This window comes from Mirounga angustirostris, unplaced genomic scaffold (genome assembly GCF_029215605.1).
Source record: "Mirounga angustirostris isolate CCGP_5_RB_7025 unplaced genomic scaffold, mMirAng1.0.hap1 SCAF_91, whole genome shotgun sequence".
Lineage (NCBI taxonomy): Eukaryota > Metazoa > Chordata > Mammalia > Carnivora > Phocidae > Mirounga > Mirounga angustirostris.
In genome coordinates this window covers 151,805-178,857 of record NW_026991799.1, presented here as the reverse complement: position 1 = coordinate 178,857, position 27,053 = coordinate 151,805, and the positions used below count along the sequence as shown (strand labels likewise).

General features: G+C 44.6%; 1 protein-coding gene across 1 annotated transcript; it reads right to left on the bottom strand.

The window, feature by feature from the left end:
- Positions 1 to 6,467: 6,467 nt before the first annotated feature.
- LOC135363255 (uncharacterized) lies at positions 6,468 to 26,754 on the bottom strand. The gene is made up of 3 exons (XM_064583891.1): positions 26,347 to 26,754; positions 16,920 to 16,928; positions 6,468 to 6,677 (listed from the first exon to the last, which is right to left on the bottom strand). Exons 1-3 carry the CDS (start codon positions 26,752 to 26,754, stop codon positions 6,468 to 6,470), a joined length of 627 nt encoding a protein of 208 aa, XP_064439961.1.
- Positions 26,755 to 27,053: the final 299 nt, after the last annotated feature.

Sequence of the window (27,053 nt, the reverse complement as noted above, 5' to 3'; positions counted from 1 at the left end):
GAGCATTTAGACAAGTAAAGAAACGAAAAGGCATCCAAATTGTAAGGGAAGAAGTAGAACTGTCACTATGTGCAGACGACTTAATATCACATAGAGAAAACCTGAGAGACTCCACCAAAACACTGTTAGAACTAATAAATGGATTCAGTAAAGTTGTAGGAAAATCAAACTGCAAAAATCTGTGGCACTTCTGCACACTGCAAATGACCTATAAGAAGGAGAAATCAAGAAACCAATCCATTTACAATCGTATCATAAGGAAGAAAATAACTGGGATTAAATTTAACCAAGGAGGCGAAAGACCCGTGCACTGAAAGTATAAGACGATGAAGAGAAAAACTGAAGAAGACACAGATAAATGGAAAGATATTCCATCCTCAGGGACGGGAAGAGTTGGTATCGATAAATGTCTGCCCTACCCAAAGCAATCTAGAGATGCAGTGCAATGTCTACCGAAATTCAATGGCATTTTTCACAAGAATAGAACAAACAATCCTAAACTTTGTATGGAACCACAATCCATCAATCAATCAATCAATCCATCAATCAATCAAACAAACCCAAAGCCCAAAATAGTCAGCGACGTCTTGAGAAAGAAGAACAAAGCTGGAGGCCTCACACTCCTGGATTCCAAACACTTTTACAAAGCTATAACAATCAAAACAGTATGGTATCGGCATAAAAACAGATGCCGAGATCAACAGATGAGACTATAGAGAGCACAGAAAGAAACCCAGACATACACGGTCAGTTAATTTACAAAAAGAGCCAAGAATATACAACGGGGGAAAGAACAGTCTCTTCAGTGGTATTGGGAAACCTGGACAGCCGCAGGCAAAAGAAGGGAATGGGATCACCGTCTGACACCACGGGCTAAAGATGAAATGTAAGACGCGACACCACAAAGCGCCTGGGAGACATCATAGGTGGTAAGCTTCTTGACATCCGTCTTGGCTATTTATTTATTTATTTATTTTTGGATCTGACACCTAGAGGAAGGACAACAACAACAAATATAAACAAATGGGGCTACGTCAAACTGAAAAGCTTCTGCACAGCAAAGGAAATTGTCAACAAAATGAAAAGGCAACCTCCCCAGTGGGAGGAAATACTTGCAAATCATGTATCGGATAAAGGGTTAATATCCAAAATACAAAATGACTCCCAAAAACTCAAAAGCAGAAAAAAGAAAAATCAAACAACTTGATTAAAAACGGGGCAAAAGACCTGAATAGACATTTTTCCACAGGAGCCTTACAGATGCCCAACAGGTACATGAAAGGGTCTTCTATATCACTAATCAGGGAAAGACAAACCCAAACCACAACAAGGTAAAACTTCCCACCACTTAGAATGGCTATAACCAAAAAGACTAGGGATAACAAATGCTTGTGAGGATGGAGAGAAAAAGGAAGTCTCGTGCCCTGTTGGTAATGTATGGAATGTAAATTGGTGCACCACTGTAGAAAACAGCATGGAGGTTCCTCAAGAAATTAAGAGTACCATATGATGCAAACATTCCACTTTGGGGTATTTATCCGAAGAAAACGGGTACAGTGAATGGGCACTAACATGTTCACTGCAGCATTATTTACGATAGCCAAGATATGGAAACATCCCAAGTATCCATTTCAGTCCGCAGGATATGGCCTGGTTTTATATGATTTGAAGTGAGACCGACCTGGGTACAAATCCCAGCTTTACTGTTTACCAGTTGTGTGCCATTAGGGAAGGCACAGGCCCTGAGCCTGTGTTGTCTCATCTGTAAAAAAGGGAAGGAAAGTAGTAGCCACCTCCGAGGGTGGTTATGAGCATTAAATGAGATGATGGAAGTAAAATGCTTAGCACAAGAGATGTAATGAGCACTCAGTAAATTTGGGCTCTATCATTTCCTCCCACATGGCACAGGAAGTGAGCCCATTCACCCAGCCATGGCCTTCGTCTCCACAGTCTGGTTAATTTCCTTCAACCGGGTGCCTGTGAAGTGGTTATAAGGAGGGCTTTGTTGGCCCCTAAGCACCCTCCCACACTCCCTTCTCCTCTGAGGTTTTAGCCTTGGCAGAGGAGGTGGACATGGCTTGCTTTTGCACTCCTTGCCACACGTGTTTTACTGACAACTGTGGTGGGTTGAGATCTCTGGCATGTCTTTCGAGCACCATCCAAGGCTATCCTGCCAACTCCGGTAGGCCCTTAACCTGTTGGCACCTCCTGTTCTTCAGCACGTGTTTAATAGAGAGCCCACGCTGCCACTCTCCTCCTTCCTAAGACAGCCGTGTTTTGCCACAAAACTAAAATGTTCTAAACGTGTTGATCAGTGTTTTCGTTAGCTCTGCTGTGTACGATGAATGATTCCCTGGAACTACCCGTCCACCACGCCCACCACCAAACATCAGTGGAATGCAAGTAATGTTCTGACCACTGGGTTGTGAGCAGCCTAGGAAGTCCACTCAGTGTACGTCTCTCTGAGTCCAGGAAGGAAAAACCAACATCCCCCGTGGTTTTTAGGAAAAGTGGTTTGAACCGAACTTTGGGGATGAAGGGTGGGCCGTGGGTTAGAAGTGTTATAGAATGTAATACATCCCCAAGTGTGGTATACATGCCTCCGCAGGCACACGAGATGGTTTTAAGTGGTACACAGATTTTTTTTTTCTTACCAGTTAAGCAGTTTAGTTAGTGTGAATTTAAAATATACGAACACCATGTTATCCTGTGACGTTGCAGATATTATGGCTTAGGAAAATGTTTTCAAAAATCTTGAAAATACGTTCCTTAAAATAGCTATATTCAATAAACAATTGTATTGGTGAAATGCACATATAGCCAAAAGGACGAAATTGTTAGAGGAAGGACTTTCCATGCCATCCAAATGGTTATAAGCTTCCGAGTCAGACAAACCTCATTCAAACCTGGTCTACCGCTTATCAGCTGTGTGACTTTAGGAAAGTAACCTAATTTCTCTGAGCCTCAGGGGGAAATGGAGTTGAATAATAGTACCAGCTTCACTGGACTGTTGTCCAGCTTAAGCCAGGAGCTTTACACTGTAGTGGTGTGAGGGCCCAAAACCTAGCGCCAGGTGGTCTGGTTTCCAGTCCTAGCTCTTCTGCTTACTAGCTCATGGACATTGAGCAACTTACGTCATCTTTCTGTGCCTTGGTCTCCCCGTCTGGAACATGGGACTCTTAGGAGGGTTAAATGAGTTACCACACTTGAAGTGCTTAGAAGTATTCCTAGTATATATTAAGCATTATGTGTTTCTTAGATTAAAAATGCATGCATATAAAGCTCCTGACACCTGACACCTAGTAAGTCCTCGTGAAATGTTACCCATTGGTGGTGCTTTGTATTGCCAATGCCTGGAACAAATCAATCTACAGTCAGAGTTTGATTAAGAAGCAGCATTTAATTGCCCAGGACTCATGGAGAATTGACAGGGCCCAGCACCTCTCTGCAGGAAAAATCAAAACACGGGGCCCCATGGAAGCTGGGCCTTCTTAAAGGACTGCCAGGAGTGGGGTTGGAGAGAGGGCCCAAGCTAGCTTTCTTTATCCTGTTAAAATAGGTGTGGGTCATCCCAATTAAGAGAAAAGGAAATTAAGCAAGCAGCCTAATGCCGCACGGCCTATATATGACAGAGCTCGGTAGAATGCTATCTTGATGGAGAACTCACAGCCCGAGGGGAGGAATAGAGAACTGGTCCAATGGCGTTCTGGCGAAAGGGATACTTTATGGAAAATCTTATGGTAGAGGAATGGTGATGATGATAGTAATGTAACAGCAATACCATTAACTGAGATTCAGCCACTGTTGCTGACTACCTCTAGACATTGTCCTATCTCCCAATCCTAAAACAAAACAAAACAAAACAAAACAAAACAAAACAAAACCCTCTTCTGTGATACCATTAACACTCTCTTCCTACCCACTGACCGGTATCCCTTTTCTTTGAAAGAGTACCCTATTTCTATCTCCATTTCTCATCCACCACTCACTCCTCAACCTACTGCGGTTTGCCTTTTCTTTCCCAACCCATCGCCGCCTCTTCTGGGACTCTAGACCATCTGCTCTCATCCGTTTTCCCATATTTATTCAGCAAATACTGAGTCCCTACCAAGCGCCATACATGGTACTCACTCCTGATAGGTGACAGCAAATGAGACAAGGTCTCTCTTCTCAGGAAGTTCACATTCCAGGTCAAAGCAAAAATTGGATCTGCTGACTGAGTGCCCTCAAAAGCAGTTCACTGGATGATGGAGACGATCACTAACAGCGGGGCACATGATGGTCATACCCTCAGAATAGATACTGTTATCAGGGCGAACCTGTTTGAGCACCTTCTAAAGGTAGGTAGAGCAGAAAGCTCCAGGCAGCACATTGACATTCTTAATCTTAGGGCATCTTGGAGCCCTTCTTGTGAGAAAATGCAAAATCACTCACTCAGGGATTGTGACAACAACTCCTTTTGAAGAAAGAGCAATGAGTTGGAGAAGGAAGTAGGGCGATTAGTGTCGGGCTTGCATTTCAGTGAGGTTAAGAAATAGATGTGAATGCTGATAAAATTGGGAGTAAAGAAAGAGCTCAGATGAACTTACAGCTTTCAGATCACTTCTGATTGGGGAAGGTAGGCCTAAACGACATCGGCAAACAAACCACACAATACGTATCTCCGGGCTACATACTCCTTCGAAGGGCCTCCAATGAAGGGGTTCCCTTCCACAAATTTAAGGAAATTTTAATATCGGAACAGCGATAATTTACTTAAATAAACCAAGAGAAAAGAGTGTTTGCAATGGCTGCTAAAGCTACTGAAAGGGCACGTTTGAGATCTAATAAGTGACCTGGAATGGCTCAGAACACCAGAATTGTTACTCTGCGCACATAGGTCTCAAACAAAATCTTAATACCACCTTTGCTGATGAGATGCTACTACCATCCTTATTAGAGCCAGAAAGTGACAAGAAATCTTTTTATCAGCATTACAGTCCAAAAGTATTTGTGAATATTTGGAAATTAAATTTTAAAAAGATTTAAACGCTAAAATAAAAGAGAACCTAAGTAGTTTTAGTTGACCTGATTGCACTGCAAATGAGTAAATATGTAGAACAGCTTTATCTTGGGAAACTTTACACTCTTAGAAATAAACAGGAACCTTAGCAGACTCTAAGCAAATGCAACCTGAAGTCAGGCATGGTGGTTGTTTTTTTGTTTTGTGTTGTTGTTGTTTTGTTTTGTTTTGTTTTTTTACCTCATAGACATATTTGCAGTGTCTATTCCAGATAGAGTAGATACCAAGAATTCCGTTGAGTGAATGAATGAGCCATATTTTCAATCTTTAGGTAGTAAGAATGGTGGGGGGTGGGGGGGGACAAGATAAAGAAGATGACGAACTTAAATGAGAGGTGGTAAGAAGTAACCGAATACAGTTTTCTTAAGCACCAGGAAAATTATTTCAATTGTATGTCTTTTCTCCACATTTTCTTATGGACCTTGGTGGAGCGTGTGGATCTCCTGCGTTCAAGAACTGATCTTGCACTTACGAGTTTTGGGACTCTGTGCTCTCTGGATCTGAGTTGCTTCTGTAATAAACTAGTTATGATAGCATTGTTGTAAACACCAGGTAAAATAGTACCTGTAAAAGTATGCCGTAAACTAAAAAACATTGTACAGTGCGAGGGTGATATTACCACAAATGTGACAGTACTGCTTTCTCTGCTGTTGAAATAAAAGACCTGATTAGAGAAACAAACAAAACAGAAACAAGTAAATAAATAAAGAGGAGCCACCAAAGCTGTTTGGTCAGTAACATCTGCCAATATTTACTGTACACAGTATCACGACAGAAATTTTCATAAATGTATTCCAGAATCCATTTAAAAATTGTAATAGGAACCCATTCTATGACGTTAACATAAATTTCAAACGCATATGAAAAATATTTTTTTCTATAAAAGCGTAAAGGAGATGGACGTTGCTTCAGATACTTAAAAGTCTCCTCAATAACCCGCCTAACAGAAGTCAGATGGATTCTTATATCAGCTTCTGCACGTTATCTGTTGCCATATCACCCATAACGAACCTCTGAAACATTCACCACACGCTCATGAGAGAATGAGAGAGAAAAAGGTAAACATCATTATAACAAAAATAACCCCCACTGAGGCTGACCTACAGAAATATCTAGCAGAGATGACTGCTTGGGAAAGCCAAGAAAAGCGGCATGGTTAAGGAGAGTCCACAGTTGTCCAAGGAATAAACTGCACTCAAATATAGATTAAAGCAGTGCCGATCCTGTTTGGCTCAAAGTAAAACTACTTTAAATATCTGCAGAATGCCACAACAGGGACAAAACTCAATGCTCTCTTTGGCAGAGTTTGTCCCACTTTTTAAAGCTACAGGTCTTTTCCCGCCAAGTGAGGTGGCTCTGAAAAGAGCCTTTGGTTTGCGAGGTGGTCAGGCGGTCCGGAGGCAGCTCATTGGCGGAGGGTGTACCTGATGATGGCTTGGGTGCCCTCGGACACGGCGTGCTTGCCCATCTCCCCGGGCAGCAGCAGGCACACGGCTGTCTGGATCTCCCTGAAGGTGATGGTGGAGCGCTTGGCGGAGCGGGCCAGGCGAGAGGCCTCGTCGGCGATGCGCTCGAAGATGTCCTTGACGAACGAATCCAAGATGCTCACGGTCTTCTGCGAGAGGCTCAGGCCCTCGTGAACCTGCTTCAGAACCCTGGGGAAGTAGATAGCGAAACTGTTGGGGCAGCGGCGGCGGCGGCGGCGGCGGCGGCGGCGGCATTGGCGCCTTGGCTGCTCGTGCTTCGGGCTCTTCGGGTCCACTTCTGTGGGCTCCTCCGTGCCCACGCATTCGCCAGAAGAGGTCTCACAGCCAGGCTCAGCCATGTGGGGCTCGCCTTCCCGACAGCTCGGAAGGAAGGACAATGGCGGCTGCAGAGGGGCGCTGGCCCGTTTATAGTCGCTGCATTTCCTGACGTCACGGGCAACCTCCATATCTGATTGGACAAAATGCAATGCAGGGAAGTGGGGCTCTATGCCAGGCCGTGTCCCCTGTGATTGCATACCCTCGAGCTTCACATCACATCACATCGGACAATCAGAGAGGGAAATCCGGTGCCCTCTAAACTTCTTGGGACCTCGGTCAGAAAATCTTTCAAACATTCCATTTCATTGTGCATTTTGTCTGCTGATTTTCAACATCAAAACAGTAACAGATCTGAGGAGAGTCCTGTTTTTATTGGAATACTTTATATTGCACATCATTACCTTATTTCTGATAAGCAGTAAGTGCCATTGGATCAGGACATGCTAGAAACCAGGATGCTCTGGAGACCCAGAGTCAATGTGTCCATCTCTGAAAATGACAGCAAAGGTAAAGTGGTGGTGATGGAAACACATGAGTACATTGGGAGAGAGGAGGAAAATGATGCCTGGGCTTAAACAGTTCATGAATGTGTAACAGGAGGTAGCCATATCGGAGCACCTTCCCTTTCTATTCAATTACTTTGTGTGGGGGGGCGGGGGGAGGGACCCCTTTTTGGCAGGTAGGGAGCAGCACACAAGAAAGGGTGGCATAAATTGGACCAGTCCCTTTTCATTTATCTACCCAAAGACAGTATATTAAGGAGTTACAATTAAGAGGTGTGTGTGTGTGTGTGGGGGGGGGTCGGATATCAACTGGTCATAAGTAATTACACATCTCATAATAGCTCCTCGTGGTGCTAGTTTGTAAACGCTGTAAGGGAGGGCCAGCAGAATGGGATAAACCAGAGCTGAAACTTATTTCCCCATGTTTTCTGCACAAAGCAAGAGGTGAGGATATGAGATTGGCGTGGTTGTCTGTGGAACTGCTGAAATGCCTGGTGCCCTCTGAATCTTCAGGTATGTCCACAAGAGATAGCAGGAGATCCCAGAAATTCTCAAGCAGAGCTCTCATGTGCATGCCTGGCCTGCCCTGGTGGGGCAAGACCAGAGCAGTGCCCAGTAGTGTCCAGAGTAGAGTGGAGAGAAAGTCAAGCAGCCGGGAATCCCCAGCGAGCCTCCATTCTGTCACAGTCACTTGCATACCTTTTCTTTTTTCTTGCCAAGCAACCAGATGCTGATCTTCACAGATGGCAAAACCACGACTAACAAATAAATCAGAACAGGCCTGGGCACACACAGGCCAGTTTGTCAGGACCAGTTTGCTTACCTTTCCAAGCAACTACTATCATTGTCAGCTGCTCAGCCTAACCCAACAGGTGCCACTACAGGAGAGGAGAGGGAGAAGGACCAGTCCCAGAGGGCCCATTCCCGGTGTACCCCAAAGTCCTCTTCCTCCTGACAGCCTGGAACCTGCAGCTACCGCAGATGGGCCCCTCTGAAGATCCTTTCCCCTCTTCTGGCTTTCCAGGCATCGTATCAACTAATCAGAGTTGGTATTAAGCTTCCTGTCGCCTCTCTCAGAAGTCCTACACAAACACGCCAGTGAGAAGAAAGGTCAACCAACAACATTTGTTCACTGATGCCCCAGCAGGGGAGCTCCGGGAAGACTTCACCAGAAGCACCAAAGATTGTAGGCTTTTCAACTTCGGCTTACTGAGAGAGTCTGACCTCCATATCCCAGGCCCCTCGTTCCAGAGGAATGACTGGCCAATTGGGGGCCATTTCTCCTACTACTCAGAATGGACTGTTGTCCTGGGCTAAGCCACCATAGCTTGGGCAGGAACTCTCGCATGGCCAGCAGAGTGCTGGTGCAAATCAAGAGACATAATTGACAAGCACCTGCCCCGAGTTCTGACCAAGACCCTCAGGAGAAATGGCAAAAACCATAGTCTCCAAACACACAGCACACAAAGAAGTAGTCATACAGATAAAAACACCAAAAAGGTTTTTAATGCTTTTAGCAGCATTTGCCAAGTTTAAAATTGTTTTCTTAACACTAGTTTGGTTGTAAAAACAATACCCGCACACTAGAACTGCTGACCAAATATAAGTGTTGTTGGCTGAAAAAAAAAAACAAAAAACAAAAAAAACCACACACGCGCGCACACACACGCACACACACACACACACACCAATTTACCCAGATTGTCTAAGAAACCACCAGAGGGACCTCTACTAATCAACTCTTGTTGATCAGACGTTGGATGTGGCCATCACGGGAAGTCCCAGAGCTCGGACAAGGCAGCTCTCTGTAGCTGAGGCAGTGCCTAAAAGGGCTAATGGCTGAGGACTGCCAGCTGACCGCACTCTCAGCAGCTGAAGCAGAGTCTGTCTTTGAGGAGAGTTCTGGTTGGAACATCCTCATGTCTATCATCGCCTCATTATCAAACGATACTCTGGCTACCCAGGCAACCGTAGTTTGACAGTCGTTTTCTCTCAGCACTAGCTTTTGGCTTCCATTTCTTGGCGAAAAGAGGTATGTTATCACATTATTTGGTATTCCATTTTTAGGCACCGTGCCCTGTTGTCTGCTATCTTGCTCTCTATGCTTATATCCTAGCTTTACTGCAATGTATCCACATGTGCTTCCTGAATCCGGGATGTCATGGCTTCCTTAAATTGGGGGAAATTACCAGACATTTGTCTTTGAATATTATTCTTCCAAAATTCATCCAAGTTTCTGCTTCTGGAATGCCTATGAGATGCACTTAATAACTACTTACCCCATTCCTTATGTCTCTCTGCCTCACTCTCATCCTATTTTTGTCTTTATCCTTCTATGAGGCGTTCTGTCTTATTCCTTTCACCTATCTTCTAGTTCACCCATTCTCTCTATCTGGTATGTCTCCTTTGTTGTGTAAACTTTTGTGGATCTTTTAATCTAGCGGTTCCTATTTTCAACACTAGAAAACCATTTAAGACATTTTTGATAACTAGTCGCTTCCTACTCATATTTTACATGTCTTGTAATTATTTTTTAAAGATTTTACTTATTTATGTGTCAGAGAGAGAGAGCGCACAAGCAGGGGGAGCGGCCGGCAGAGGGAGAAGCAGGCTCCCCGCTGAGCAGGGAGCCCGATGTGGGACTCGATCCCAGGACCCTGGGACCATGACCGGAGCTGAAGGCAGATGCTTAACCGACGGGGCCACCCAGGCGTCCCTCTTGTAATTATTTATATAAACGTTTTAACCGTTTTTTAAAGTTGGCATTTGGTAATACTACTTTGGAACTTTCCAGTTTGGTTTCCTGTTTGATTTTGAGAAGGGTGGCTTGTGTGGGGATTGTGTGCGTGTATAGGAGGACTTTATCTGCAAGAATCCTGTAACAACCTCAATTAAGGTTACTCCTCCGGGAAGGATTAGAAGTGCACTTGCCATGTGTCTGGGTTTGTGAATGGGAACTGTTGGCATCGTGCTGGTAGTGCTAACCCGAACCCCAGAGCTACGCCAGGACACTCGTGTGAATGCACATCCTCAGGGAAAATTTTTTTCCCCCTCACTCAGAACTAAGGACCGGGAATAGAATTTTCCTCGGCGTCTCCTTTTCCCAGTAGGGAAAAGTCCAGTTTTCTCAAAGTTTGTAGTCATTCAAGCACCACTTCATGCAAAGCCGAGTATGTAATGCGATGGGTCTTACTTGCTCAGGCCCATGTAGCAAGCGGTAAACAACAACAACAACAACAACCACAACAAAAACTGTACATTCAAATAGCCTGAGTTAAAATACATGGTCGACATCAAGGGAAATCTTTTTACTACTATTAATTTGAACAATTCTCCTCTGACCTGATGGAAGTGGTGAGAGATACGTCCACGCACAGGCCTGGATTCATATCCTTCTCCTCATGGCTAAAAGCATACAACTAGTCAAACAAAGAAACAAACAGCAGGTAAAGTATCATACCAGATTCCCCCTCAACCGCAGAGGCTGAGTACCCAGTAAGACTCTTACTGGTTCAGCCTGAGACACCTGACCGCACACTAGGCCCAATGCCGTGAGTCAGCGGCTCCACATCCCTGATAGCTGATTGGCTAACTCCCAGCTGACTGAGGCTTGAGTTGCCTTGACTAGCAGCCTCCATCATCCATTGCAGAAGCCGATCTGCAAGTCCTGAAGATTTGTGATTTCCACAAGAAAAGATTACAGGCTTGGGAAGTATAGAATCAGATAAATCTGGGCTACTTGAAGTGTTAGCTACAGTTACCAGGGAGCCTGAAATAGGAATTATTTCCTGAACTTTTTGATTTAGCGATTTCTGTACTGAGTTTGGGTTTTCTCTTCTGTTTTTCCAAGAATTCCATTAACAAAAGTAATGTTGAATAAGTTTGATTGGGGGTGGGCACGCGGGGGCTGCGTTGTTTAAGCGGCTGCCTTTGGCTCAGGTCATGATCCCAGGGTCCTGGGATGAGGCCCTCATCAGGCTCTCTGCTCAGTTGGGGAGCCTGCTTCTCCTCTCCCTCTGCCTGCCGCTCTGCCTACTTGTCCTCGCTCTCGCACCCTCGCTCTCCATCAAGTAAATAAATAAAATCCTTAATAAAAAAGTTTCATTAGGGGATGTTCGACTCATCAGTACTATTTTCCCAGGGTTGTGGCTTATAATTTGTTACTTAAGCAACAAATCCACTTCTCTCAATCAGTCTTTACCATTAACCACACTATTAGAGAATGAATGCTCAGCAGATGCCCTTTGTCCTCAGTTGCCTTCAGAAGTGATCAGAGGCACTCACTTCCCTTTTGTCTAGGCCTCAACATCCATTTTTCCTCACTGCATCTTGGAGTTTGTATCTGTCACTCACCTTCACACTCCCAGTCTTCACAGTCTATATGGTGCATTCAATGTTGTTTTACTCATGCTGCTATTTGATTTCTGAAATTGCGGAGCAAAGCACCCAAAGGAGTGCAAAAATGACCTAACGGATTCCATTTCTTAGTATGACTTCTCACATAAAACGATACATATGGGACCAGTACGTAAGAGCAAGACGCAAAACCTTTGTGTGCCATATGGACAAACACGGGGACTTTGAAACAGCAGCAGTGAGCATGATAGAAAGGAAGTGCCTCAGTGGAATGCTGTTTATGCAAAGAGGCTCACCGTTGTATCTCTGAAGAGGGGCATGGTGGCGAAGAGCCTCTGGCTCCCCAAATATTTTTCCCCATCTTGAGGCACTACCAAGGACAATTTCCTGGTCGTTGATTCCCTGATAATTTTTCCCACTGGCCTTACAGAATAAATTCCGTATTTTTCCAAATCCTGTCATTAGATTTTTCAAAAATTCCAGAATGACAATAAGCGATAAACCTTACAAGGGTGGCCACTGATGCTAAATTCTTACTCTAATGATCCTAAGGAGAACTCCGGAGGTATAATGGCTCATCCGAGTTCTTCTACATTGGACCAAACAAACAACAAAACAACAACAAAAAACCCAGACTTTGCACCTAGTGATGGAAGAGGCATTGCACGCCTTCACGTCTCTGCTACACGCAAAAGCCTTCTCTGGTGTCCTCGTTTTTCTGGAACTGCCCACCCTATTTTCCTGGAAGTCATATTGTCCTGCCATAGCTAAATAAGTTTTGTGATTTGACACTCCAGGAGGTTCCTGGGACACTTCTGATGGGCTAAGGAAAGTTTTTTTTGATTTTTGTAGATTATCCACATTTGTTTGGCAGGGAATGTCATCTTTCCCAGGGGCATCTACAAAGTATTTCAAAAGTACAAATGCCATTCTTAAAATATTGACCAAATATTGATTGCTAAAAATACCGTAATCAATTTCTAAAAATTGAAATCAGAGTATATTCACTTTTACAGAGATAGGAAGCTGGAAAAATAAAAAATACAATAAAATTAAGCAACACTAATACCGTCTTGAGTAAAAGGGTGGTGAATGAGGTCCCCTCACTTCTCTAACGGGACAACAAATAATCACTATGATGGAAGAGGCAGTGCATGTGCCCGTGTACAGCTCAGGTTTCATATCTCACATGGGTTGTTCTATCCCCCCGCCGCACCCCCCCACCCGCACCCAAATCATATGAAGACATTCTTAACCCCAGGACCTCAAATGGGATCATATTTGGAGATAGAATCATTAATGAGGCAATCAAGTTAAAATACCCTCTTTAGCACGGATACTAATCCAAAATGACTTTTGCCTGTATAAAAGGGGCGAATGTCAACACAGAGACATGCGCATAGAGAAGAAAATGTGGGGGGAAAAAACGAAACAAAAAACAATGGGAGAAGTCGGTAATGTAAGAGCCCGAGAGAGAGAGACCAGGAACTGATTCTTCCCTCACACATCTCAGAAGGGAGCAACCTGGCCCACAACCCATGATTTGGACTTCTAACCTCCAGAACTGCGAGACAATACATTTCTGTTAAGATCCCCAGTCTGTGGTACTTTGTAATGATAGACTTAGCACACTCACGCAGATTTTGATTCCGGAAGTGGGATGAAGTTGTAACAAAGACTTAGTAAGTTGGGAGTGGCTCTGAGACTGGGTAATGGGGCGGGGGGGGGGGGGGGAAGAAACTGGGTAATGGGTAAGGATGGTAGAGTTTTGAGATACATGATAGAACAAGCTGAGATTGCTTTGAGGGACTGTTGGATGAAATATGGACATTAAGTGTATTTCAGGTGAGGGCTCATACAGAAAAGAGGAGAGCTATAGGGAAAGACTTTATCATCTTAGAGAATCCATAGAGCATCATGAAAATTATGTTGCTAGAAATGTGAGTGAGGAGGGTGCTGCTGCTGAGGTAGCAGATGGAAATTAGAGGCATGTTATTGGAAACTTGAGAAACGGCCATCCTTGTTATCGGGTGACAGAGCATTTGCCCACACCATGTTCCAGTGTTTTGTGTTTGGTGAAGACTAGAACGCTCACATGATAAGCTGGGACAGATAAGCTGAGGAGATTTGTAAGCACAGTGTTGAAGGCAGGGCCTGGTCTCCCCTTGCTGCTCATAGTAAATGCCAGAGGAGAGCTGTAAATTAAAGAAGGTAGCGTGAAATGAGAAGAGACTAGCACGTGATGATTCGCAACCTTCTCAGCCTAACCAGGTAGCCTGCTTTGGAAAAAGGGCCAAGGGTGTGCCTGGAAAACCATCAGCTGGGAGCTTAGGCATGTGACACGTGGGTCCAATCGGCCATCTCAGCAGAAGCCAGGAATGGAGATATAGTTATGCAAGAAAAATGTGTGGAGGACCCTACTGTGCCATAGCTTGAACCCTTTGGATTGCAGGGAAAGCCAACAGGCGTCTTATTCTGAGAATTTGATGCTGGCTGAAAGGTGGCCAGCTAGAACTAAAGGGAAAGAGATGGGACAACACGAAGGAAGACTGTTGGGACTGCTGGGATTCGGCAGGCGAGAAAAGGGCCCCCAGATATATCTCACCGGGAACATGTGCTATTCTTCAGGAAAGGGGGCAAAGGACCCCACAGAAGGTTCAGTGGCTGGCAGGGCTGCCACTGCCAGTACAGACCCAGACGTGCAATGCCAGGGTCTCGAGAGCCATCTTCTCCTTGATTCCTGAGACCGAGGCTACCTCCTGGGTTCCAAAGGATAGGAACACCCGGCCTTCAGAAGACGGTACTGCAGCAGCCCTGGACGGGTGGGAGGCCGCCACTTCCCGTGGCAGAGAGTGCGGGGCTGCCACCCCTTGTGGGAGCAGAGCTCAGAGCCCAGAGCCAGAGAGGATTCTCTTCCATCCTTACGTTCTAATGTAATGTTTCCTACTCGGACCCAAACTTGCTCTGGACCCACGAACCCTTGTTTCCCTTTCCAATACCTTGATTTTGGAATAGTAATGACTGTCCTGTGCCTGTCCGTCCACTGTATTTTGGGAGCAGATAACTTCTTGTCTTCTGTCACACATTCTCAGCTGGGCGGGAATTACGCCTCAGCATTAATCATAGCTGGAAAGGCACCCTTATCTGGTGTACAGGATATTTAGATGAAATTTTGCCTTTGCATTGATGCTGGAATGGGTGAAGACTTTTGGTGACATTCACATAGGATGAATGCATTGTGGACATAAAGACATGAATTTGGGGGGCGAGAGGGCTGGCTCTTATGGATTGAACTTTGTGCTCCCATAATTGATATGTTGTATTCCTGATCCCTCATTCTTCTAAATGTGACCTTATTTGATGGTAGACCACTACCCTGGCATTACCCTGGTGGTCGTGTTCAGGTGAAGTCATTAAGGTAGGCCTCACCCAATAGGACTGTTGTCCTTAGGAAAAGGAGAGATTTGGAGTCACAGACACTCACAGAGGGAAGACCATGTGAGTAGATATTGTGAGAACGTGGCTATTTTAGGACAAATAGAATGACTTATGAAAGATGCTTGCCTCATAGCCCAGAGACTCACCCACCCATCAGACAATGAGTTTGGACCTCTAGCATCCAGGACTGTGACGCAATAAATGGACATGTCCTTTAAGTTGACCAGTCCCTGGTATTTGATGTAGCAGCCCCACAAAGCTAATATAAACATCCTTAAATCACCACGATTAAAACACCTATGACTAAGCCAGCAAGCAAAGGAAAACTAGCCGGTAAAGACTGACACCTCTTTCCCCCATCCCCACCACCACCGATCTCCAAGGTGGCACAACCAAGGAGGTCTCCTGTGGCTCACCTTGGGACAGCTTCTCACACGTGGGGCCAATAACTGTGTCTCAGAGGATGTAGGTCCCCCCATTGGCTGACTCAGAAGAGTGTGGGGCTTGAGCTGCTCTGAACAGAGTCTCCCATCATCCCCATGATGAGGTGTTGCACGTCATGAAATTTGAAGTTTCTCAAAAACAAAAGTTGGCAGCCTGAAAGGAACAGAGTCAGATAAGTCTGGATGTGTCAGAATAGTAACTTCAGTTTCCAGGGAGCCGGAATAGGTTTTCTTTCTTGAACTTCTGGATTTAGGTATTTCTGTACTGGGTTTGGGTCCTTGCTTCTGTTTTCCAATGAACTGCAATGAATTCCAGTGAATCCCAATGAATTGAATTAATATGAGTAGTGCTTAGAAGAAATTGACTTGGGGGGCACCTGGGTGGCTCAGACGGTTGGGTGTCTGCCTTCAGCTCAGGTCATGATCCCAGGGTCCTGGGATTGAGCCCGGCATCGGGTTCCCTGCTCAGTAGGGAGCCTGCTTCTCCCTCACCCTCTGCTGCTCCTCCTGTTTGTGCGCTCCCTCTCTCTCTCTCTCTCTCTCTCTCAAATAAATAAATAAATCTTAAAAAAAAAGACGAGAGCTTGACTTGGGTATGCTTGTCCTATTAATACTATTTTCCCGTGTCGATGCTTATGATGTATTAGCGAAGCAGGAGCCCTTCCCTTATATCATCTTCTTAGTAACCACAGCATTAGACCACGATTGCTCCCCAGGGACATTTTTCCTGACTCACCCACTGAAGCGAATAGTCAGATGTATTCACTTTCCACTCTGGACTTCAACATCGAACCCCATTTTCTTCCTCTTTCCCAGATTTCGTGTGTGTCACTCACACTTGCATTCCCAGTCTTCCAACCACAGCCCAATTTAGGTGCATTTTAACCTTGTTTTCCTAGTGCTCCCATTGGATCGGAAATTACGGATGCAAAAGAGCCCACGTGTGCCCTCCCTCCCCGACACACATCACACATATCCTAATGGATTCCCATTCTTTTTTTTTTTTTTTTAAGTTTTTGTTTTAATTCCAGTTGGTTAACGTACAGTGTTATCTTAGTTTCAGGTGTACAATATAGTGATTCAACAATTGCGTATATGACCTGGTGTTCATCAGGACAAGGACCCTCCTTAAACCCCATCACCTGTTTATCCCATGCCCCCCAGCCCTCCTTCCCCCTGGAAACCATCAGTTTGATCTCTATAATTAAGAGTCTGTTTCATGAATCCTCTCCCCTATCCCTCTGTCTCTCCCCTCCCCTCACTTTGCTCATTTCTTTTGTTTCTTAAATTCCACATGTGAGTGAAATCCTACGGTATTTGTCTTTCTCTGGCTGACTATAATCCTTAGCATTATACTCTTTAGCTCCTTCCATGTCACTGCAAATGGCAATATTTCATTTTTTTTATGACTGTATAATATTCTATTGTTTATACTTATGCCACACCTTCTTTACCCACTCATCAATCGATGGACACTTGGGCTGCTTCCATATCCTGGTTATTGTAATTAATGCTGCAGTAAACATAGGGGTGCACGTATCCCTTTGAATTAGTGTTTTTGTATTCTTTGGGTAAATACCCTGAAGTGGGATTGCTGGATGTAGGGTAGTTCTATTTTTTAACTTTGTGAGGAACCTCCATACTGTGTTCCACAGTGGCTGCTCCAGTTTGCATTCCCACCAACAGTGCTCGGGGGTTCCATTTTCTCCACAGCCTCGCCAGTACCTGTTGTTTCTTGTGTTGTTGGTTTTAGCCGTTCCGGCAGGTGTGCGGTGACATCTCATTGTAGCTTTGATTTGCATTTCCCTGATGAGTGAGGTTGAGCATCGTTTTATGTGTCTTTGGCCATCTGGATGTCTTCTTTGGAGAAACCTCTGTTATGTGTTCTGACCAATTTTTTTTAAATTGGATTATTTGCTTTTTTGGTGTTGAGTCTTGTAAGTTCTTTTTATATTTTGGATACTAACCCTTTATCAGATATGTCATTTGCCAATATCTTATCCCATTCAGTAGGTGTCTTTCAGTTCTGTTGGTTGTTTCCTTTGCTATGCAGAGGCTTTTTATTTGGAAGTGGTCCCAGTTGTTTATTTTTACTTTTGTTTCCCTTGCCTCGGGAGACACATTTAGGAAACATTGCCATGGCTGATGTCAAAGAGGTTACCGCCTGTGTTCTCGTCTAAGATTTTTATGGTTTCAGGTCTCACACTTAGGCCTTCAATCCATTTTGAATTTACATTTGTGTATGGTGTAAGAAAGTGGTCCAATTTCTTTCTTTTGCATGTTGCTGTGCAGTTTTCCCAACACCGTTTGTTTCTTGCTTTGTCGGACATTCATGGACCATGTAGTTGTGGTTCATTTCTGGGTTTTCTATTCTGTTCCGTTGATCTATGGGTCTATTTTTGTGCCAGTACCCTACTGTTTTGATTACTACAGCTTTGTGATATAACTTGAAGTCTGGAATTGTGATGCCTCCAGCTTTGCTTTTCTTTCTCAAGATTGCTTTGGCTATTCAGGGTCTTTTGTGTTTCCATACAAATTTTAGGATTGTTTGTTGTAGTTCTGTGGAAAATGCTGGTGGTAATTTGGTAGGGATTGCATTAAATGTGTAGATTGCTTTGGGTAGGATAGACATTTTAACAATATTTGTTCTTCTAATCCGTGAGCATGGCATGCCTTTCCATTTCTTTGTGTCATCTTCAATTTCTTTCCTCAGGGTTTTATAGTTTTCAGAGGATAGTTCTTTCACCTCTTTGGTTACATTTATTCCTAGGTATCTTATTATTTTGGGTGCAACTGTAAATGGGATTGTTTTCTTAATTTCTCTTTCTGCTGCTTCCCGATTGGTGTACAGAAATGCAACAGATTTCTGTACATTGATTTTGTATCCTGCAACTTTACTGAATTTGTTTATCAGTTCTAGCAGTTTTTTGGTGGAGTCTTTCATGTTTTCTACCTAGAGTATCATGTCATGTGCAAATAGTGAAAGTTTGACTTCTTCCTTGCCAATCTGGATGCCCTTTATTTCTTTTTGTGGTCGGATTGCTGTGGCTAGGACTTCCAGTACTATGTAGAGTAAAAGTGGTGAGAGTGGACATCCTTGTCTTGTTCCTGACCTTGGGGGGAAAGCTCTCAGTTGTTCTGCATTGAGGGTGATGTTAGCATGGGTTTTTCATAGCTGTGGGTTTTTTCATGTTAGCTGTGGGTTGGTTTTTTTTAAGATTTTATTTATTTATTCATGAGAGACAGAGAGAGAGAAGGCAGAGGCAGAGGGAGAAGCAGGCTCCCTGCAGAGCAGGGAGCCCAATGCGGGACTTGATCCCAGGAGCCTGGGATCATGACCTGAGCCGAAGGCAGACGCTTAACGGACTGAGCCACCCTGGCGCCCTTAGCTGTGGGTTTTTATGGCTTTTCTTATGTTGAGGTATGTTCCCTCTAAACCTACTTTTGTTGAGGGTTTTTATCATGAATGGATGTTGTACTTTGCCAAATGCTTCTTCTGCATCTATCGAAATGATCATAGGGTTCCTATCCTTTGTCTTATTGATGGGATGTACCATGTTGATTGATTTGCAAATATCGAGCCACCCTTGCAACCCGAGAGTAAATCCCACTTGATCGTGGTGAATGATTTTTTGCATGTGTTGTTGGATTCGGTTTGCCGGTATGTTATGGAGGAATTTGTGTGTCTATGCTCAGCAGGGATGTGGGATATTGACCTGGAGTGCTCTTTTTTTTAGTGGTGTCTTTATCTGGTTTTGGTATCAGGATAATGTTGGCCTCATAGAATGAATTTGGAAGTTTTCCTTCCTTTTCTATTTTTTGGAATAGTTTGAGAAGAATACGTATTAACTCTTCTTGAAATGTTTGGTAGAATTCACCTGTGAAGCCTTCTGGTCCTGGACTTGTGTTTGTTAGGATTTTTTTGTTTACTGATCCAATTTCTTTGCTGGTTATTGGTCTGTTCAAATTTTCCATTTCTTCCTGTTTCGGTTTTGGTAGTTTACATGTTTCTCGGAATTTAGCCATTTCTTCTAGGTCATTCCATTTGTTGGCACAGTTTTTCATAATATTCTCTTATAATTGTTTGTATTTCTGTGGTGTTGGTTGTTACTTCTCCTCTTTCATGTGTGATTTTATTTATTTGGGTCCTTTCTCCTTTTCTCTTGATAAGTCTGGCTAGAGGTTTGGCAATTTTACTGATTTCCTGCCAACCCAAAGAACCAGCTCCTGGTTCCATTGATCCGTTCTATTGTTTTCTTAGTTTCTATATTATTTATTTCTGCTCTAATCTTTATTATGTCCTTCCTTCTGCTGACTTTAGGTTTTGTTTGTTGTTCTTTTCCTAGCTCGTTTAGGTTTTATTTGAGATTTTTCTTGCTTCTTGAGGTAGGCCTGTAATTGCTATACACTTCCCTCTTTGAACCGCTTTTGCGGCATCCCAGAGGTATTGGACCATTGTATTTTCATTTTCATGTGTTTCCATGTGCTTTTTTTATTTCCTCTTTTATTTCCTGGTTGAACCATTCATTGTTTAGTGGCACGTTATTTAACCTCCCTGTATCTGTGGTCTTTCCAGATATTTTCTTGTGGTTGACTTCTAGTTTCATAGAGTTGTGGTCAGAAAAGATGCATGGTATGACTTTGATCTTCTTGAATTTGTTGAGGCTTGCTTTGTGGGCTAAGATGTGATCTATTCTGGAAAACGTTCCCTGTTTACTTGAAAAGAATGTGTATTCTGCTGCTTTAGGATGGAATGTTCTGAATATATCTGTTAAACCCATCTGGTCCAGCGTGTCATTCAAAGCCCTTCTTTTCTTGTTGATATTCTGTTTAGATCATCTGTCCATTGATATAAGTCAGGCGTTAAAGTCCCCTACTAGTATTGTATTATTATCGATTAGTTCCTTTGTGCTTGTTATTCACTGTTTTATGCATTTGGGTGCTCCCATGTTGGGCGCATAAATATTTACTATTGTTATATCTTCTTATTGGAGTGTCCTCTTTATTATTATATAGGGTCCTTCTTTGTCTCTTGTTGCAGGCTCTTTTTTTTTAATTGTGCTATGTTAGTCACCATACAGTACCTCATTAGTTTTTGATGTAGTGTTCATGATTCATTATTTGCGTATAACACCCAGTGCTCATCACAACACGTGCCTTCCTTATTACCCATCACCCGGCTCCCCCATCCCCCACCCCCTCCCCTCCGAAACCCTCAGATTGTTTCCCGGAGTCCATAGTCCCTCATGGTTCATCTCCCCCTCTGATTCCCCCCGTTCAGTCTTCCTTTCCTTTCCCTAATGTCCTCCATGCTATTCCTAATGTTCCACATATGAGTGAAACCGTAAAGTTTAGTTTGTCTGATACAAGTATTGCTACTCCAGCTTTATTTTGACATCCATGTGCATGACAGATGTTTCTCCATCCCCTCACTTTCCATCTGCAGGTGTCTTTAGCTAAAATGAGTCTCTTACAGGCAGCATATAGATGAGTCTTGTTTTTTTTAATCCATTCTGTCACCCTTTGTCTTTTGATTGGAGCATTTATCCCATTTCTTTCAAAGTAATTATTGATAGATATGTATTTATTGCCATTTTATTACCTGATTTGTGGTTGTTTCTGAAGATTTTCTCTGATCTTTTCTTGTCTTTCTCTCATTCGTGTTTTGCTGATTTTCTTTAATGATGTATTTGGATTCCTTTCTCTATTCTTTGCCTATTTATTAGTGGTTTTTGATTTGTGGTTACCATTAAGTTTGTATATTACCTCTTCTATATGCAGCAATCTATATCAAGTTGATGGTCCCTTAAGTTTAAACCCATTCTTGACTCCTCTGCTCCCCATGTTTTAGGTATATGTTGTTACATTGTAGTTTTTATTTATTTTTCTTTTTCTTTTTCTTAGAGAGGGAGAGAGTGGGGAGGGGAAGAAGAAGGAGGAGAGAGAGAATCGTAAGCAGGTTCCACGCCGGCCATGGAGCCCAACATGGGGCTCGATCCCACAACCCCAAGATCAAGACCTGAGCCGAAATCGAGAGTCAGACGCTCAACCGACTGAGCCACCCAGGCGCCCCTGTGTTGCTACATTTTAAATCCTTTTATTTTGTGAATTCCTTGACTAACTTTTTACTGAAATACTCAAATTCTAGTGCTTTTGTGGTTTTTCTACCTTTATACTGTCTCTTTTCGTCTCTTCTTTCCACTCAAAGAGTCCCCTTTAATATTTCTCGCAGGGCTGGTTTAGTGGTCACGAACTCCTTTAGTTTTGGTTTGTCTGGGAAACTCTCTTTCTCCTTCTATTCTGAATGGTAGCCTTGCTGGATAGAGTCTTCTTGGCTGTAGATTCTTTCCTTTCAGCACTCTGCATCTATCATGCCACTCCCTTCCGGCTTGCAAACTTTCTCTTGAAAAGTCTCCTGCTATGGGGCGCCTGGGTGGCTCAGTCGGTTAAGCGGCTGCCTTCGGCTCAGGTCATGATCCTGGGGTCCTGGGATCGAGCCCCACGTCCAACTCCCTGCTCAGTGGAGAGCCTGCTTCTCCCTCTCCCTCTGCCTGCCACTCTGCCTACTCGTGCTCTCTATCTCTCTGTCAAATAGATAAATAAAATCTTAAAAAAAAAAAAAAAGAAAAGAAAAGAAAAGTCTCCTGCTAGCCTTTCGGGTTTTGGTTTTCCCTTGTAAATACTGTCTTCTTTTGTCTTTCTGCTTTTCAAATTTTCCTTTATCACTATATTTTGCCGATTTAATTACATATTTCTTGGCGTGGGTCTGTTTCTGTTGATTTTGATGGGAGTTCTCTGTGCGTCCTGGATCTGGATGTCTGCTTCCTTCCCCAGGTTAGGGAAGTTTTCAGCTATTATTTCTTCAAATAAATGTTCTGCCTCCTTTTCTCTCGCTTCTTCTTCTGGGACTCCTATAATGTGAGTGTCATTGCCTTTGATGGAGTCCCTGAGGTCCCTAAGTCTATTCTCGTTTTGCATAAGTCTTTTTTATCTCTGTTGTTCCACTTGATTCTTTTCCATTACTCTGTCTTCCAGGTCACCAATTCATTCCTCTGCTTCTTCCTCCTGCTGTTCATTCCATCAAACGTGTTTCTCATTTCGTTTACTGAGCCCTTTATCTCTGCTATGTTACTCTTTATCTCTGTGTTAAGGGTCTCACTCATGTCTTCCACTCTTTTCCTAAGTTCAGTGAGTATCCTTACTGATCGTTGCTTTAAATTCTCTATCAGGCATATACTTATATCTGTTTTGCTTAGATCTCTGGCCGTGGCTTCATCCCGTTCTTTCATAGGGGATAAAGTTCTCTGTCTCCTCGTTTTGTCTGCCTCTCTGTATCTGTTCCTGCGTGTTATGAAAGTCAGCTACGTCTTCTGCTCTTGAAAGTAGTGACTTTATGAAGAAGTAGTCCCAGAGGGCCCTGCAGTGCAGTGTCCCCTGTTCACCAGAACCTGGCACTTCAGGAGAATATCCTATGTGTGTTGCTTAAGCCCTGCTGTTGTGTCTGAGTCACTTTCCTTTCAGTGCAGTCATCTGCGCTGACTCTCTGCCTGTTGTGGGCTGTGCTTGTTCTCTGTGGTGTTACTGGGACCCAGGCAGGCCAGCTCTGGGGACAGGGGGATGTGCCCACCAGGGAACTTGGGAGCAAAATTTGCATTGGGCCACCAGTCCTATGCCGGATTCCCCCAAGCGCTGTGGTGGCTGGGTCTGTGCGTGGGGTTGGCCAGGGGCATGAGGCTGGGGGTGGCTCGAGGCAATGGCTGGGTGTAGCTGGGCCCTGCCCACAATGGTGGCTGCAGGTGCCCGGCCGGGCAAGGCATGACAGCTGGGCGTGGTTCAGCAGCTGGGCGGGGAAGCAGCTGTGCACCCGGTGGCTGGGTGTGGTATGCACTGCTTTAACAAAATTTGCCCTGAACCCAGGGCTGAGGCCAGCAGGCCTGCATTGGGCAAGTCCTCAGGAGAACTGGTGGGCATGGCACACTGCTAGCAGGTTAAGTAGCAAGTGTCTCTGCAGTGCTCACATGGCCCCGTGTTTATGCTGGGGGGCAGGGGAGGAAAATGGCACCTGCAGCTCCTTCCTCTTCAGAGAAGTCCCCCACCGCGCTCCAAAATCAGTATGAACGGTTCTGTCTCCCGTTTGCCCCTGGCATGGTGCAAACTGCCGTTTTTATGTCGCTTCTCCACACAGGCTGCTCTCTCTCTAAAGGTGGTGATCCAGCTGTCACTCGCCCTCCTGGCTTGCCCAGCGCCGAGTCAGCGGACTTTCAAAGCTCCAGGCTCCAAGTCCCATCGGTTATAGAAACTCCCGGTATTCAGCCCTTCTGGTTTCCACAGCCAAACAGTATGGGTATTAGCGTCCCCCGTGTGAGCTCCCTGGTGCGAGGGCCCATTTCTCTGCCCTCTCCCCATGCACAGCTCCCTCTTTCCTGTGGGCAGCCTCCATCCACATTTCTGACCTTCCTAACCTTTCAGATGCAGCTTCCTCCCTATATTTAGTTGTGGGTTTTTTTCTTCCAGTCCTTGGGTTGCTCTCTAGTTTATTGAATATTTGAGGAGGATATCTAGTTTAAAATGTGGGACAGGGTGAGCTCAGGCTCCTCCTATTCTGCCATCTTCCCAAGGTCCTCTGGATTCACGTTCTTAAAATGACTTTTTAAATAATATATGTACGAGACCAATGTGCATGAATAACTGAAAAACCACTGTAATTCATGTGGTCCAAAAAGGCATTTTGAACCAGCAGCAGTCAGCATGATAGAAATTAAGTGACTTATGAAACAGAATTTTATTTTTCTAAATGGTCCACAGTCCTTTCTCTGAAAAGGCATACGGCTCTGAAAAGAATTTTTGGGTTCAAAAATTTAGTTCCCCATGTAAATGTCAATTTCTAAGGACCACCTACAGGGATTTACTGGCACTTCATTTTATGGTAGCTTTCCTTGGGTATTTATGCAGCAAACCCCCCATTCCATTTCATATCCCTTTGGCTTTATCTGTCGTCTAATGGGCCCAAGAAAAGGTTGGATTGCTCTAGTTTACCTAGCTTTTGTCTCACTGTTTGGCTCAGAGTGACACCTTTCACAGGTTTCTACATTCAGCTCAAAGGTTATTTAGAATTTATTTTAAAAGTTCACATGGAGGGCGCCTGGGTGGCTCAGTTGGTTAAGCGACTGCCTTCAGCTCAGGTCATGATCCCGGAGTCCTGGGATCGAGTCCGACATCAGGCTCCCTGCTCAGCGAGGAGCCTGCTTCTCCCTCTGACCCTCCCCCCTCTCATGTACTCTCTCTCTCTCATTCTCGCTCTCTCAAATAAATAAATCTTTAAAAAAAAAAAAAGTTCACATGGAACACACAGCACACATGAAGAAATAGTGGGTTTCCTGCAACTTGTAACACATTTCAAAGGATTGAAGGCCCCACCCCTACCCCCGCCAGTGTGTTCTTCCTTCACAGATATATAGGAAGCTAGAAGTCAATTAAATGGAAAGCACTTGGATAATCACCAACTACTTTGAAATTCAGCATGTACCTAAAGGAAAAGGAAACAAAGGAAGGAAAAAAAACCCATGCACCAAGACGAAAAACACACTGAGCATTAAAGTACATTACCATTACCCTAAGTCTTCCTATCCACCAAATCACTTGAGGTAGAAGGATTCACCTTAGTTCTCTTAATTGCCAAACAGCCTCCTCTTATTTTGATGCAAAACGATAGGGACAGGTCTCACTGTGACATCTGCATGTTTACACTTCAACCACCCCGGTTAAAAGGAAGAGCTTCAACAGAAACCCACAGGCACACGGACAATCACACCGCTTTCCCCCTCAATCACCAGGCTGCATGACACAGGAAGGCTGTTATTGGTTCAGGCCTGGTCACCCCACCACCCTTTGGGCCAATGGCCGTGCATCCTGCGCTGCCGGTTTCTTATTGGCTGCTGCTAGCAGAGGCTGGGAGCACAGCTGCTCTCATTGGATGACCCCGTCATCCAGGCATAACTGCAGTGCAGGAAGCCTTTTGTGTCAAAACGAAAGATGGTAGGCTACCAAGGCACAAAATCAGATAAATTTGAATGAAGTAAAGTATGGCTTTCCTTTTTAAATTTTATTTATTTATTTATTTGTTTGTTTGTTTATTTATTTATTTTTATTTTATTGTGTTTCGTTAGTCACCTAAAGTAGGCCTTTCACAAGGTCGGGAGCTTGAGTAGGGCATGATTCTGGATAGTTTGAGTTTTCTGCACGGTGTTTGGGTCTTCTTTCATGTATTTCACTGAATTAGGATGAGGGGATACGTTGAGGGATTGTGAATGGGGTGTGAGTTTTGTATCTGCTACAGCGCTTCACTTGTTGCTATATCAACACACTCGAAAATTCTCTAGACGATACTACTCTACACAAGTGGGAGAAGGAGAATACAAAAGGCAAGTAAAATTATTGTGGACTCAGCTGTGACGTAGAGTCCCAAAGACGCCGACCTGAAGGAATGGGCCACTTAGGAAAGTGATAAAATGCGACATGGTCAAGGAAAATCATAACAGACTGCAGCACACACATATATTAAAGTGGACTTGCTCAAGGTAAAGGAGTTTGAAGAACGGACAGAATGGCACAGGTCCAAACGCTAGAGTAGGTGGCACTCTGGAGAGTTACAGGTCTCTTTGTGCCAAGTGAGGTGGCTCTGAAAAGAGCCTTTGGTTTGCGAGGTGGTCAGGTGGTCCAGGGGCAGCTCATTTGCTTGCGTTGAACCTGATGACGGCCTTGGTGGCCTCAGACACGGCGTGCTTGCCCATCTCCCCGGGCAGCAGCAGGCGCACGGCCGTCTGGATCTCCCTGGAGGTGATGGTGGAGCGCTTGGTGGTGCGGACCAGGTGAGAGGCCTCGCTGGTGATGCGCTCGAAGATGTCCTTGACGAACGAATCCATGACGCTCACGGCCTCCTGCGAGAGGCTCAGGCCGTCGTGAACATTCCTCAGAACCCTGGGGAAGTAGGCGGCGAAACTGTCGGGGCAGCGGCGGCGGCCGCGGCGGCCACGGCGGCGGCCTCCGCGCCTCGGCTCCTTCTGCTTCGGGCTCTTCGGGTCCGCTGCCGTGGGCTCCTCGGTGCCGAGGCTTTCCTCAGAAGAGGTCTCACAGCCAGGTTCAGCCATGTGGGGCTCGCCTTCCCGACAGCTCGGAAGGAAGGGCACTGGCGGCAGCTTGAGCAGCGCGGGCCCATTTATAGTCGCTTCATTTCCTGACGTCACCGGCAAGTCCTATCTGATTGGACAACATGCAAAACCAAGAAGCGGGTCACTGAGCCAGGTCCTGTCAGGTCTGACTGCTTGCCCTCGAGCTTGACGTCTCTTCAGTCAGAGTCGGAATCAGGCGTCCTCTAATTTTCTTGTGACGGCCTCCAGAAAAATGTTCAAACATTCCGTGTAAAGATGTAGTTTACCTCCAGATGTCG